The sequence below is a fragment of the Lissotriton vulgaris genome, chromosome 7, assembly GCF_964263255.1.
Source record: "Lissotriton vulgaris chromosome 7, aLisVul1.2, whole genome shotgun sequence".
In the NCBI taxonomy this organism is placed as follows: Eukaryota; Metazoa; Chordata; class Amphibia; order Caudata; family Salamandridae; genus Lissotriton; species Lissotriton vulgaris.
In genome coordinates, this window is record NC_141695.1 from 413,325,743 (window position 1) to 413,341,179 (window position 15,437).

Here is a 15,437-nt window from a genome sequence, read left to right on the forward strand (position 1 = left end):
GTTTCCAGGTGGTACGGGATGCTGTTAAGGGGTGAGGACGTGATTCTAGTACCACCAGAGGAGACCAGGAGGATCAACCTGCCGACAATCGACTTTACACACCTATGGCAAGTATCAATGTTCTTGCTATGACCAGTTGTCAAAGCTGCTCCACTTAGAAGAAATGCTATTTTACAGTCCATAGAGCGTATTGGACTCCAAAAGGTTTATCAAAGCTGGGAGGTGGAGAACTCAAGCTCTGTCCAAAGTGTTCAGCAGGTGTCCACATCAGGTCTTATGGCAAGAGATTGGTAAGCCTATTTCAGAGATTTTGGGGAAGGAAATCGATGTAAGTCTGGCTTTGGTCATTTTTGGGGTCTTGTCGGGTGGGGAGGCACGTTTTAAGCTCATAAAACAACATGTTCAATTGCTATTTGTAATTATGGTATTGACAAGAAGGGAAATCTGCTTAAAATGGGTATCCCCTTTACCACCAGACTATTTGGGTTGGGTTAAGTCTGTTAACAGAGTAAACAGCTATATTGATCCGGTGTTTAAGAAAAAAGAGCAAGAATATGGGTGGCCTGGGAGAAGTGGGTAAATAAAATCTATTAAAAATCATTAGACTTCATTATCAATGGTCCAATGATTAAGAAAAAAGTAAAACCTTGCCAGTGAGGACGTGTTACCCCCGGTTCACAGAAAAAGCCTCAGTTCGGCACGTCTTTAAGAGGTCGGTTTCTGAATGAGATATGGAGTCGGTTGGAGGCCCTTGCCTACCTCGAGTGATCAAGCCCCTCTTTCCTCCTCCCTCCAAGACACAATCAGAGGTCATAACTCCTAATAAAGTTACTTCTTTATGAATGAGGACAAAAAGAGCAATATTTATCGTCTTTCATTCTATTCGGCCTTCATATATAGCACCATCTTACTACAAATAGTAAGGAAGCCCAAAAAATAGACTGCATATATAAAGTTTCAGAATAACTAATTGCCATTTATTGCTCACATGATCAAGTGAACCAATAACCAAATGCACAGCAAATAGAATAGATAAAAATAAAACATCGCATCAAATCTGATTTTCAGTCTTTAGTTATAGGTAGTATTGCCAGAGATAGAAATTCCTTTGACCCTAAAACTTTCTTGACCTACAGCATTTTCTGCATTTTGAGATGATGCACATTTTTTATGCAAAATAATAAATCGTTGTCTCTTTCTCCAAAACAGACTTCACATACCTACTCCAAATATTAAAGGAAAGGTGCCTCACTCCCTTCAACCGGGTTGTTTAAATGTGTTTATATCAAAAAGAATTTTAGGTAAGACCGAGTTAAGAGAACAATAACAAATAAATAACGAATATCGATAAGGTAAAGAAGGTTATATGTGGTAAATCCGGATAAAAATTAACTTTCATCTACCGACCTTTGAACCCAGTCTGGATAATTGATATTAAATTCTGGTAAATGAAGTTGTTTATGAACAGAATAATCCCTGTTTTTTGTAGGATGCATAAAATCCGGTCGCACGTAGGCCATATGGCATAAATAAATTAGCAATTTTTAGAAAATTAAATAGGGAACAAATTAAGAAAAACGTTTGAATATACCGAATTATAGTTACCGCTATAGACACCTTCTAATGCTACATAGTAATATGTTACGCCGATCTCTAGATGACAGTATTTAATGTGTGTTTTACCGTTCAAATTGTCTGTTAAACGTTTTAGAAATATCATGAACTATCGACAATATGAGATATAAATGTTTTCCAACCTCTTTTGCTAACAGTTCGCTCAAAAATACAAGTCTGGCTATAAAGATTTTTATCAAACAAATGATATTTTGTTTAGAAACATTTGATGTATATAATTAACAAAGATGCAATGCACTGTAATTTTGATGTCAACTAAAACATTGTTTTATTTTGTTTAGAAAAGTGGCTGAATATTCATTTGTCCTGATGAAGACAAAAGATATTGTCGAAACGCTTTGACAGATACAGCCCATTCCTCCATAATCAGGGATAATTTAACTGTGATGAATTCTTGTGATTTGCTAAAGAAGGATTACACTAAGAATCATTAGCTTTTATTGTGTATATCAGGTATACAGATCTATATGTATTTATTCATTTTTTAATATCGGAATTAAAAACTATTTTTTGATATCATTACAGTCCATTGCGCTAATTTCTCGATTTATGTTTGTATAATGTGTTTTTAAAAGCCAGTTCTTGTTTTGTGAGTCTGCCTGGGCATATACCTTTGCACAAAAATTGTTCTCCCTGACCCAGGAGCCATATCCTAACCAGGGGGTCCTTGATACCTACATAGCATTTTTTATGGGGTGCAAGGATAAAAGGGGTCCCCAAAATGTGTTTTTCCACCAATGCATTTTTCATACAATGTTTTATTTGACATAGCTCAAAAATGTCTGCTTGGATTTACATGAAATGTGGCAGGATTATATATTATGGTGCTCAAATGATACTTTTTGGATAATGTATTTCAGTAGGGTAAGTACATTTTAGGTTATAAGGCATTTAAACTTGGTGATATCTGTATGCCCACAGACACAACATACAAGGAATGTCACTCACTTAAGACAAACACACCAAATATCAGAAACAGGAGAGGAACGCTTCTCAAAAACCAGGCAAAACATATTTGAGCAGCATTCTACTATTTTTTTAAGCTCATCTAATTATTATAAAAGATAATGATTCAATTATTTGTTTATAAGTGAGTCAGATAAATAAGTCACTTAAGCCCTGCATCTAAATGTACAAAGGCCTTGAACTGTTTGGTCAGTTTCACTCTGCATGACGTAACAAGCAATGCCAAATGATTACAATTGGAAATATCGTTTACACTGTAGATAGATGAAAACACTGCTGGGTATTTTGTTAATGCAAAAAAGTAAAATGATCAACGTAAATAACTCTATATTTAAATTGTAATCATTGTCCAAGAAACATCTTGCTGCAAAACTGTTAGCATTCACGTCAAACTGTAGGTTTCTTTCAGTTCCCAGATGTACCTTACCTGTTTGAGATCATCGTATGTAAGTAAAAGGAAATTATTTTGGCCACATATTTTCATCCATCCATTGACGTGATCGAACCAGGAGCCATAAGGAACTAAATTAAAAAAGAAAAAACACGAACAAGTGGTGCTGCTTTTTCTATGTAACATAAAATGTTGTGGACTGAAGAGAAGCACGTAAGGGTGATTTATTTTATTTTGAACATCCATTTTTCTATATTACTGAAGTTTCCTATAGTTGCTGTCATCAGCACTACAAATCATGGGTGCTTTGGGGGGGATGCTCTTTTATTCGTTCTAACTGGCAACATATTAGGGATGAAGTGTTTACATTTCATCTTATTTAAATGTTTCCGAGAGCTAACCTAGGAAAAACATATCAGCAGACTACCAAGCTCTAGAACATGATTCCAATTATGCTGCACAAGCCAATATGTTTTGTCTTCTGGTTATTTTGCAGGTTTAAAGCATGAACTTGGCCCAAAAATATTGAGCACTTTACATGAGCACCATATTACATCATACAATGTCAAATCCATTTGGTAGTTAGGCCACATCTCCTTCTCCATTGTAAATATCCTTCTTCACAATGTATAATCATTCCTTTGGTAGCATAATACTGTCTTCTCTAAGATGGTATTCTGCACTCAATCCATTGACCTTGATCTACTTCAAATGTAATCCCTCTGCCTTTCCTTCCTCTTTCTCCTATTGATTCATTATTTACTGTCTTTCCTTTCCTTTAGTCTATTACCCATGTAACCAGAATATCTTGAATCTCTCTTTTCACTTTAATTTTCTCCATATTTCCATTCTAGGTTTCCTAGTGTGGGCGTTGGTCTCTTTTCTATCCCTGTGTGCCTCCATTACTGTTAGGATTGAAGTAAACATACACCTTATCAGTGTTCCACAACACCATTTATATATCTGATTGGTCTAGGTGGGATTTGCTTGTAGTCATGTGCACTCTCACCTCTGTGTCTGGTCCTCTATTTGTGGTCATGCATGGTCTCATTTTACAATGCCCCCAAACCTGCTTCAGCCTAATTTTGCCTTTATGGTGATTATTTTGCAGCACCATCAGTGTTTTTGTACCTTGTTAATCCACTTATACATTTGTAACACATTGGTACACCAAGATGTTTTCCACCACAAGATAAAATGAACATGGTAGCCCCATTACATTCAATGAATGAATGAATGCAAACGGCAAGTTATATTTTAATCAAATTACCTGCTGCAAAAGAATCTCATCCTCATAAAAACTAGCTCCAGGATACTTTTTAAAGTTATTTTTTCACGGGCCTCTTAAAAATCTTGGTTGGGATATGCAGGACAAAAGGAAGAAGTACTAGTTGAAATATCTTTTTGAAGTTAAACATATTTTTATTACTATTACAATATGTTAGACCTATCAGCTTTAGGATGGTGTTCCCCAAGCGTTTTTACTTCACCCCTTCTATTTTTGCTGATCTTGTTTTTGCTGGCCTTATGACTCTGTACACTGTACCACTGCTATATAGTGCTACAGTGCAGGTCCTTGCGCTCTCTCCATAACACATAGTTAAATTGGCTCAATCGCAATTGCAGCATTTAATTTATTTATAAGTCCATAGTAGAGTGCTATCACATGTACCCAGGACCTGTAATTTAAATTCTATTATTGGGTCTGCAGCACTGATTGAACCAAGTATTCAAGTACCCTTCATAATCTTATCCAAGGACTGTTATTGCAGCCTGGATGCGCAGTTTTAAACTTCCAGTTTGACCTGGCAAGATAGACCCTTGCCAATGTCAAACTTTCCTTTTTAATACATATATGGCTCCCCTAAGGTAGGCCCTGCACAGCCCAGAGGGCAGGGTGCACTGTATTTTAAATGTTGGACATGTACCATTCAGTTTTACACATCCTGGTATTGAAAAAGGAGCTACCTTTTACTACTACCCAAGCTAAATCTCTCATTGTATGTAGTAGGTTGGAATGCTGCAATGTCCGATTACTTGGAGCTCCTGACTATTTGATCAACAGACTGCATAGAGTCTAAGTGGCAGCCGCTAAACTTCCTTTAAACAGACCCGGTAGATCGTCTGCAACCAAATAACTGATTGATTTGCATTGGCTTCCACTGAGTCAGAGGATCATCTTTAAAGTGATGTGTAGTGTGTTTAAGGCGCTACATGGCAAGTGTCCTGTGTCTTCACAACATTGACTGAAAGGATAAACTCCTGGGATATATATTCACTTGAGTTCTACAAATCTCATTTGAATAAATACATTTTTTAAGATAAGACGAATTGCCACCCACTCTAAGGTCATCAACGGAATTGTTGCAATGCAGGAAAACTTTAAAGACCCGGCATTTCTCTAAGTAAATCTGCCCCTCATTCATTTGTATTCCTTCTTTTATGTTAGCAGTCCTGTGCCTACATATAAGCTTATAGCACCAGGATACCAGTTTGGTGAAAATATGTGCATTAAAAATGCTATAAATTAAATACATCAAAAACTCCCTAATTTGGTTTTCACTACCACAAGGCCTGCCTTATTTATAGAGTTTATATAGCGCAAACTTGACCCAAATCGGGTATCAGGGTGCTTACATAGCACCAGTTGCAATACATGAGAACACATTCATTTTTGTTAGGCACAGGAGATTAAGTGATTTGCCCAGAATCACAGGATGTTCAGCATCATTGCAGAGACTCGAACCCAGTTCCCCAGATTTGAGGTCGACCACCCTAGCCATTAGGCCACCTCCTCTCCCCTAAGAGAACATTGGAGTAATATTATTACTTTTAATAAACAGTGAATTGTAACGGGGAGTAAGTAGACAGGTCGAGTTGGGTGTCTGAAGATTAAGCATGTAATTAAAAGCTCTCTTTAATGCAAAATCAGGATTTTTATTCACAATTCTGAAAATGGTACTTTTAGAAAGAAGACAAGTTTTTGTCCCAATCATCTGGTGCCTGCTGCTTGTATCTGGGTCACATGTATTTGGCAGATGGTCTTTGTATTTTGCTCGCAGATGGTAAGACAAAGGGAAGCTAGATGATGGTAGTATGGTCCACTCTGAATTAACGAGGAGGAAGACCTGTCACCTACCACATTTGCCCATCACAAAGTCCATGCATGGGTACTCTCACAAAGGGTTTGCCACTAGCTTATTGTGACCCCATACAATTTAGATTCAGAAAAGGGGGTGGTGATGAACAGAGTGTCTGAATTAAGCAGACCACTCTTACCCAGTCCAAAGATCAGGGCTTGATCCATCTCCATTTTTTAGCTCACTGCACCATCCCAGCTCAGAACCTGGCTATATGCAAATTAGTCTGCTTAATTCAGACACTCTGTTCATCACCACCCCCTTTTCTTAATCGTTTTTGGCCACTATAGGTGTGGCAGGGTATACTCAGACATGAGTCCCTTTCTCGAAGAAGGCTGAAATGCCAGAAACCGGTCCCCGGTAGCTTGTCTCCTTTCTGGTGAAGAATTGGCTTGGTAGTTTAGTCTGCCCTGTTCCCATGATGCACTGGGCCAGGGACAGACTGATTTGCATATAGCCAGGTTCTGAGCTGGGATGGTGGAGTGAGATAAATAACAGTGATGGATCAAGCCCTGATCTTTGGACTGGGTAAGAGTGGTCTGCTTAATTCAGACACTCTGTTCATCACCACCCCCTTTTCTGAATCGTTTTTGGCCACTATAGGTGTGGCAGGGTATACTCAGACATGAGTCCCTTTCTCACTGCACCATCAGGATTCAAGCAAGCCGGGCCGAAGAAGGCTGAAATGCCAGAAACCGGTCCCCGGTAGCTTGTCTCCTTTCTAGTGAAGTATTGGCTTGGTAGTTTAGTCTGCCCTGTTCCCATGATGCACTGGGCCAGGGACAGACTGATTTGCATATAGCCAGGTTCTGAGCTGGGATGGTGCAGTGAGATAAATAACGGTGATGGATCAAGCCCTGATCTTTGGACTGGGTAAGAGTGGTCTGCTTAATTCAGACACTCTGTTCATCACCACCCCCTTTTCTGACCCATACAATTTAGGGCAGGGCAGGGAAGCAGGAAATTCCAAGCACCTCTAGGGGTGGAATCATCTGGAAGCTTCTTCTACTTCAAAGTGGGCACCCCATAAATATTGGACCTCAGATTCCAACTCTTCAGTACACTTCTGGACTAGTGGTCTCCGCCAAGAAGAAGGACTGCCAGGCTGCGGATAGGACTGCAACTCTACTAGATTGCTTCTCTGAAAGACTGCTGCCCTGCTGAAGCTTACCTGCTGCACTGCTGCCTGGGTGAGAAGTAATGGACCCGCAACTCTGAACCCAAGACCTTAGAGTGACTCCAAGGGTTATTGGACTGGCCTCCAGATCAGAAGCTTCAGGGAGGTAACAAGCTTTCAACAAAATTGAACCCAGCACTTGAACTCAGCCTTCTGGAAAGCCTACCCTGGTAAAGGGTGCCACCTCAGTCCTTGACTCTTGGCCTAAAGGTGCTCTGCCAGCCCATTGATGGGCACAGCAGAACCAATGCATCGCCTTTGATGAACAATCCCAAGCTGAACAAATACTCTGCCTCTGTTACAGAGATTATCTCCACTTTGTATCACCCGTGCAGTCCACAGCCTCATTAGAACTGCCTCTATGCAATGCATCCCTAAAGCAGGACCTTGCATCACTGACTCACAGTCCCTTGGAAACAAAACTGGACATTACCTTTACAACCTGGACCTCACATCACCTCGGCTGTGCAATGCATCCTTGACGTGGGACACTGCAAATCAGGATTTAAGGCACTCTTGTTTAGCAGGCCTAACTGGGTCCCTGTAGCCAGCCCTCACTCCATTGCAGTCTGGCTGAACTTGTGACTTTGTTTTGGACTAGCGCAACCAGACAACCAGAGTTGTACTTTTTGGTGCTATTTTCACCCCTTACCAGCATCCTGTTCTTCTGAATTGATGTTGTCATTTTGGTCTTAAATTATTTATTAAAGTTTACTCTAGTTTTCTAAATTGGTGTGGGATTTTTCTTCTTCTGTTTTTTTCACTTTATTACTGTTTGAAGTGCTGCATAAATAGTTTACACGATGCCTCCAAGTTAGACCTGCTTCTCTATGCCAAGCTACCAGAGGGTTGAGCCCAGGTTAATTTAGGGTTGCTTTTGACTTCACCCTGACAAGGATTGCTATTTCTGCATGATCAGGGTTTCACCCCCTCTACTATTAACCCAATTTCCTACACAATGCATATATAGATTAAAAATATAAACCAAATTAGAATGTGTACAGGAAAGCAAATATTTACCCATGCCAATTAGATAAGCAGATCAATTTTTCAAGAGAGAAGTGATAAAATTATTCTCTACTGCATGAAGTCTATAAAGGAAAAGTGATTATAACTGCTGATATGTTGGCTTGATATCTAATACAGATTCTATTATCTGGTCTGTAAAAGCTGTAGAAATAAAGTTTGAGTCACCATGGAAAAAAGTGTATGCCAATCATATACATGTTGACTTTAATGTTTAGACTTTGCCCACTAAGCGATGATGAACGTTTCTCCTGAATACTATATCTAAGAAGCTCCATTAGCTTAACACTGTCTCACAGGGTACAAGTCAGAATATTGATACAATTATATATTTTGTTGCTATCTAAAGAGACCGATTAATTAATTGATTATCTACTTTACTTACTAAAAGTTAGTGCCACGGTCTGTTCCATTGTACCTATTATAATTTATTAAATTCCAGAAGACCTTCATCATGAAAGCTGAACATAGAACAATATTCAATGGGATCAGCATGTGTTACATAAGAACTTAAAAATTAGTGGGGGTATCAAGCATTTATTGAGGGTGAAGAGGGTAATTGTGATGATGAGTCCAAGAGGTTAAAGTCTTTCAAGTCAGAGACTGACTGGCCCATTGAACCATTTTTTGGTTGGCAATATACGTGGTGCAGGGCAGCCTCTATGTTCACTCCAGCATATCTTTTATAATGGCAAAACTATGGAAATCAAATTAATATTATGTATTTTGGACTGCTTCTTTTATGGAGTAGGCAGACTAGTGGTCAGTGTGTGAATCGACCTTAAGTGTAAATTTGCTTATCATGATAGTAAATAGTGTTAAAGCGCGCACTGATGAGTATAGGTCAGAGGCTGATCAATGGCAAATGGTTTTACGATTAGTGCTAGGAAAAAGGGACTTTTAACAAGGGACAGAGTGAGCCAGAGATGATAATAAAGTAATGTGTGTTTCAACTTCTGCCAGTGGTGAGTGAAATGTTGGTTATGTGGTTTGAGGAAGAGAGTAGGGTGGTAAAATCAAAGATTAGATCGGGCTTCTTGAAATGAGATTACATTCTCAATGACAGCACATTGAAGGGTTGTAGGTAAGGTATCTAGGAAAAGTTCAGATGTGTATTAAGGGTGGGCTGAATATTTTGTTCTGCCCGTGGAATTGGCAGAAGTTTGGCGACTCTCCTTTACTCCTGTTGTGGGGAGTACTGGACAAATTCCGCCAATCGTCACATGGTGGAATTGCTTCTTGCACGCAACTCCAGAACAGTTAGTTGGAAAGTGAGATATGGCATCCAATAGCGAAATTTTCAGCTAGGAAGACATCTGGTGAGATTCTTCTAACACAGGCAGTCACAACCATTCACAGTCAGAAGGCTGTAATTCGAGTAGAAAATTGACTTAAGCAGCAGAAAAATGAACTTGCGTAGCTGCAGTCACTGGAGCGCCCTGTGGTGCCAATCACACTGATTTGTTAGTGCGTAACGCACTGCCAGTGCAAGCAGGTGTGAGATGCCTATTTCCGCCTACTGATGGAACTCTGTGGTATCATGCAGAGTTTTTATGTGACTGCATGGAATTCTGCAGGGTCAATTTTTCACGAGTTCAGAACACCCCTAATGTGTATACGAAGATGCTGACTGGTTAGAGGAAGCCATGTGGTTGAGAAAGTCTGGATTAAGGTTGTTGAAGGATTGTTATCAGAAATTAACACAAATGTTAAGGTGGAAGTGATATAAAGACCAAATGTGATTTATTTAAGATGTTTTTCTTTTTAGCAAAGCCTATTGTTATCTTTTCTCTGTGTAAGTGGTATACATAAAGAATGTTTGATCAGTTGGAAAGCATCAGTGGTGGCATTATTACTGTCATGTATAAAGTCTGTGTTATAATGTGAATGAAGTTCAAAGTGGTCATTAGGGAAGTGGTGCCTGGTGAAATACAGGAAAGTAGATGCTATTTTCACTGACATTCAATTAGCAACTGATTTTAGATACAAAGAGGCAAGTGGAAAACAGAGTTTACTGTGGAGTGAAAGGGTGAAATGGTGAGGGCAAGACAACGGTGACTGGGAGTAATCTGGATATTAGCTCTTGAGAGTAACGCAGGAGTTGGGATGGTGAGGGGTGGAAAGGTAGAAATAGCTTTGATAGTAGGAAAAAGTGGTTGGGGAGATGGAATAGAAAAGGATGAGGAAGGCATTTCATGTGTGGATCATAATTTTAGGACGCAAAAAACTATGATATATGAATCGAAGTAGTAGGTAATGTTTGGTTAGGCTGCAATGCCCTTGTAGGAAAGGGGATGTGAAAGCATGGGTGTTTGATGTGTAAGATGTGAGTTTATCTCTGAGCAGGAAGAGGAGCGCAATCTTATGGGATATGTGTGAAGGGGATCAGGATGCACCAACAGTGAGACATATTTGGCAGACAAGTACTGCTGCCTTGATGTCTCTGGGCTAACACTTCACATGTAGTTATGTTAGTGTCACACTCAATTGATGCAGTTGTGCCTTTTTGGTGTACTGAGATTAAGGGAATAGTGGTGGGCCAAGGCTTAAGGCAATGAATGACCCAGACTCGACTTTTCACTGCTCTTCCAAACTATTGGCATGGGGTGAAGTATAACAAAAGTGATGAGGGGTGCATAAGCGTAGCACGTTCTAGCTTTTCATCAGTTACAATGGGGTATTTGGGCAAAGATGACTGAAAAAGTCGGATCACAAAGGTCATCAAACATAAACCACAGTAAGAAAGAAGGGGCAAAGAAGCAAGGGTGCTTGAAAAGCATATAAAGCAATGTGGGGTAGGAATACATGTATCTTCTTCAAACAAATCCTGTCAAAAATATTCACAACGAAGTTCCTCATCAGTAGCGTGTTGCAAGTGGTAATAGAAAGCCAGCAAAAGAAAAAGTAGTAAAGCGATCTTTTAGTTAGTGCTTTTCTCATTCTTATTTGAATCTAGGAGTGGAGCAAAAATAAATGTTCTTTTTAACAAAAACAAAAAAATCATCCAAGGTTTTATATCTCTTAGAATTCACTATTGGATTATATTTTGCAGGATGGGGAGTCTTATGTTGCTATGCAGACTCATAAATCCCATTGGGTAGTTCATAAATAGTGGAAATATCATCGTTTCCTATCGTGAGTAAGCTCCAGCTAGACAATTGGTAGTTCTTACATGGGTCATGCACAACTTTGGAAGGGGGCGACCACTCGGTCCCCCCGAACGTATGGTTGGGTGCCTCGATCCTCCCGGGAAACCATTTTGGGCGGGGGGGCGTGTCTCGGCTGGTATGCCCGAAGCGGCGTAGCCGGGGCGCACCTTTTCCCGCCCAGGAGGGGTTGTCCTAGACACCTACACCGATGACCACGCCCAGTAGGCGTACCGGAGGAGGGTACACGCCCTCCCGCAGAAGAATAAATTGAGCGTGAATCCGAAGAAGCGTCCTCTTGTTCCTGCGCTCTAAAGGCTGCACCCACTCGTTGCTCGTCAATCAATCAATCAATAAATCACAGACATTTATATAGCGCACTACTTACCCGGAGGGTCTCAAGTGCTAGGGGGGGGGGGAGTGCTGCTACTGCTCGAATAGCCAGGTCTTGAGCATCTTCCTGAAGGAGAGGTGGTCTTGGGTCAAGTGCAGGTCGGTCGGGAGGGAGTTCCAGGTCTTGGCGGCCAGGTAGGAGAAGGACCTTCCTCCTGTTGTCGTTCTTCGGATGCGGGGGACGGCGGCGAGGGCGTGGCTGGCTGATCGGAGATGTCGTTTGGGAGCGTAGAAGTTGATGCGGTTGTTGACGTAGCTCGGGCCTTGATCGTGTAGGGCTTTGTGTGCGTGGGTGAGGAGGCGGAAGGTGATTCTTTTGTTGACGGGGAGCCAATGCAGGTCTCTCAGATGTCCGGAGATGTGGCTGTGTCGTGGGATGTCGAGGATGAGTCTGGCTGAGGCGTTCTGGATCCGCTGGAGTCTCTTGTGGAGCTTGGCGGTGGTTCTGGCGTAGAGGGCGTTGCCGTAGTCCAGTCGGCTGGTGACGAGGGCCTGGGTGACCGTCTTCCTGGTCTCGGTGGGGATCCACTGGAAGATCTTCCGTAGCATGCGCAGGATGTTGAAGCATGACGAGGAGATGGCGTTGACTTGTCTGGTCATGGTGAGGGAGGAGTCCAAGATGAAGCCCAGGTTGCGTGCGTGGTCTGTCGGTTTGGGTCCGCTGCCCGGGCGGGGGGCCACCAGGAGTCGTCCCAGGTGGAGGGCGAGGAACCCAGGATGAGGACTTCCGTCTTGTCTGAGTTCAGTTTCAGGCGGCTGGTCGTCATCCACTCGGCTACGTCTTTCATCCCTTCGTGCAGGTTGGCTCTGGCGGCGGCGGGGTCGTTGGTCAGGGAGAGGATCAGCTGGGTGTCGTCAGCGTAGGAGATGATGTTGAGGTTGTGTTGGCGTGCAATGGCCGCGAGGGGGCTCATGTAGACGTTGAAGAGGGTGGGGCTCAGCGAGGATCCTTGAGGGATGCCGCAGATGACTTCGGTGGCCTCTGACTTGTACGGTGGTAGACGGACTCTCTGTATTCTTCCGTCGAGGAAGGAGATGATCCATTCCAGTGCCTTCTCCTGGATTCCGACGTTGCTGAGGCGCTGCACTAGGGTGCGGTGGAAGACAGTGTCGAATGCCGCGGAGAGGTCTAGGAGGATGAGGGCCGCTGTTTCTCCGTTGTCCATCAGGGCTCGGATGTCATCGGTGGCGGCGATGAGGGCGGTCTCGGTGCTGTGGTTGGCTCAGAAGCCAGACTGTGAGGGGTCGAGGGATCCATTCGTCTCGAGGAAGGCGGCCAGCTGCTTGTTGACGGTCTTCTCAATGACTTTGGCTGGGAACGGGAGGAGCGAGATGGGGCGGTAATTCTTGAGTTCGGTGGGGGCTGCTGTAGGTTACTTTAGTAGGGCGCTGAGTTCGGCGTGCTTCCAGCTCTCCGGGAAGGTGGCGGTGTCAAAGGAGGTGTTGATGATGTCCCGCTCGTGAGCCCTCGACGGAACAAGCAGCAATTTTGACCCACCCACCAGCCCCTTATGGCAATGTTTGTTTTGTAATAAAGTTGCTGAGTTAGGCCCCTTTTTGCCTTTGTAGAAAAGTAAAGGAATGTTTAGATTGAGGATGTGAATTCTGTCTGTAGGTACTGTTTTTCTTTTTAGGAGTAAACAGTCGTGATACAATTAGGCATGCTGAATTTTTCCTTCCTTAGTAGGTGAACAACTGTCGTATTTATTTTTTGGTCGGGCGGTAAGGTCATGATCGGTGAGCAGTAATTTCAAGGTCCCTAGAGGGGGGCGCCACCCAGAATGGATGGGAGTGCCCGGGGGAGGCGGCCATTGGCCCCTCCCACGGGGAGGCGGCACCCACTAAGGATGGGTCGCCTAAGGGGAGACGGCCATAGGGGAGGAGGTGGCTATATGCCCCTCCTACTAATTTCCCGGGGGCCGGATATCCGCGACGGCGGATAGAGAGTGTGGGGATGGGGGGAGTCGAAATGTAATAAATGTAAAATTGTACATGATTATGAAACTTTTATTTAACGTTTTAAATTTTGTTTCATATTTTAATAAATACGGCCAGGAGGGTGACTCCCTCCCGCCTTCCAAAAGTTCAAGCCTGCGTCCGACTTCCCATCCTTGGGGATTGTGTTGAGAGGGGGTGACGGGCATCCCGGCCATATAAACAAGTGCTTTTAACACCTCAATGGCACTCTATACCGGATAAGCCATGATATCTGGACGCAAATGAGGTACAGGTGAAAAGTGGGTGAGATTACTTTAGAGCCCCCAAAAAGTACATTTGTGCTCTTACCCCACAAATAAGATCAAGAATATGTATACCGATGTCGCCCATCTATCTTTGCACAATAAAACACTGTAATCACGAGAGATGAAATAGTTAGACTAGTCAATTTGTTGCGGAACCTAGAACTAATTGTAATACAACTTCTGTGAGTGGATTGCCATTGAAATTTTTCAGTAGAAAACGATGGTGAAAAGTCAACCACTCTATCATGACGCATAAATCCAATATGGCGGATTTTTCAAATTGGCTGCCCATTATTTGAGATATAGGGTATAATTGTTTATATGCCCATGTGTGGTATCATCTTAAATGTTTTTAGGGATGGGAAAGTCAAAAATAACATCAAAACTTGTTTCTGATGACCATATCAAATAATCGCGTAATATGTCAGATAGACAAAGTTTGTATTATTTTTTCGTTGACTTATATGACAAAGTGTTAAGGAACGTAAATATTACAATTAATTTTTGAAATAAAAAGTTTGCTATTGTTTGTGTTTTGTTTTGTAACTTTGTTGTTATTGTTTGTTTTTTTGTTAATCAAAAATGTTTCATTTATGTGTTACAGGTTCTTGTGAGTTGCTGTGAGATATAGTGAAAATGGACGTAGAAAACTGTTTCATTTGTGATGTGGTGTTTCAATGATGACGATGTATCTGTATTCACTGAAAGAGGAGTGGCTGGAATTCAAAAAACATGCAAGGAGAGAAAAATATCTAGGTTTCACGTTTGCGTTGAGCAGAAAGTTCACAAGAAATGTAGAACGTGTTTTGTTAACTTGAAAACTGTGTTCCAGGAGAAAGAATCAGATCCCACAACTTCTCGTGTTCTACGGTCGTGTGAACCCCCATTTGTTTTTAGAATTTTTTTTTTCTGTGGTACTGAGTTAAGTTTACACTTCAGGGAGAGAAAAAAATGTGTACTTTAATGCACAAACAGTTGAATTCAAATCATCAGTTTTACAAAAATGCAACAAACGCAATTATGAATGGGCAGACAAAGTTAAGAGACGTATCCAAAATGTATCTGATTTACATGCTGTAGATGCATGCTACCACAAACAGTGTTACGTCAATTTTTATACTGGAAAATTCATTCCGGGGCAGTTCACTGATAACCCTCCAATATCTTCAAGTCAACCAGAGGACTCAGTTCGCCAGAAAACTTTTCTTCAAGTAGGTAAATACATGGAGGAAAATGATGAAGAACAAACTACTGTTAAAGAACTTGTTAATTAAATGCAAGAATTACTGCCAGAAGATAACGAACCATACAGTTCAAAGT

At 41.7% G+C, this 15,437-nt stretch overlaps 1 protein-coding gene across 2 annotated transcripts in view; it reads right to left on the reverse strand.

The window, feature by feature from the left end:
• LOC147701763 (sulfotransferase 2B1-like) overlaps nucleotides 1-15,437 on the reverse strand; it is a 524,091-nt gene that overhangs the window by 305,088 nt on the left and 203,566 nt on the right. For both annotated transcript variants that reach the window (XM_086930379.1, XM_086930378.1), the window contains exon 5: nucleotides 3,029-3,123. In XM_086930379.1, coding sequence (XP_086786505.1) covers nucleotides 3,029-3,123 — 95 coding nt within the window. The remainder of the gene's footprint in view (nucleotides 1-3,028; nucleotides 3,124-15,437) is intronic.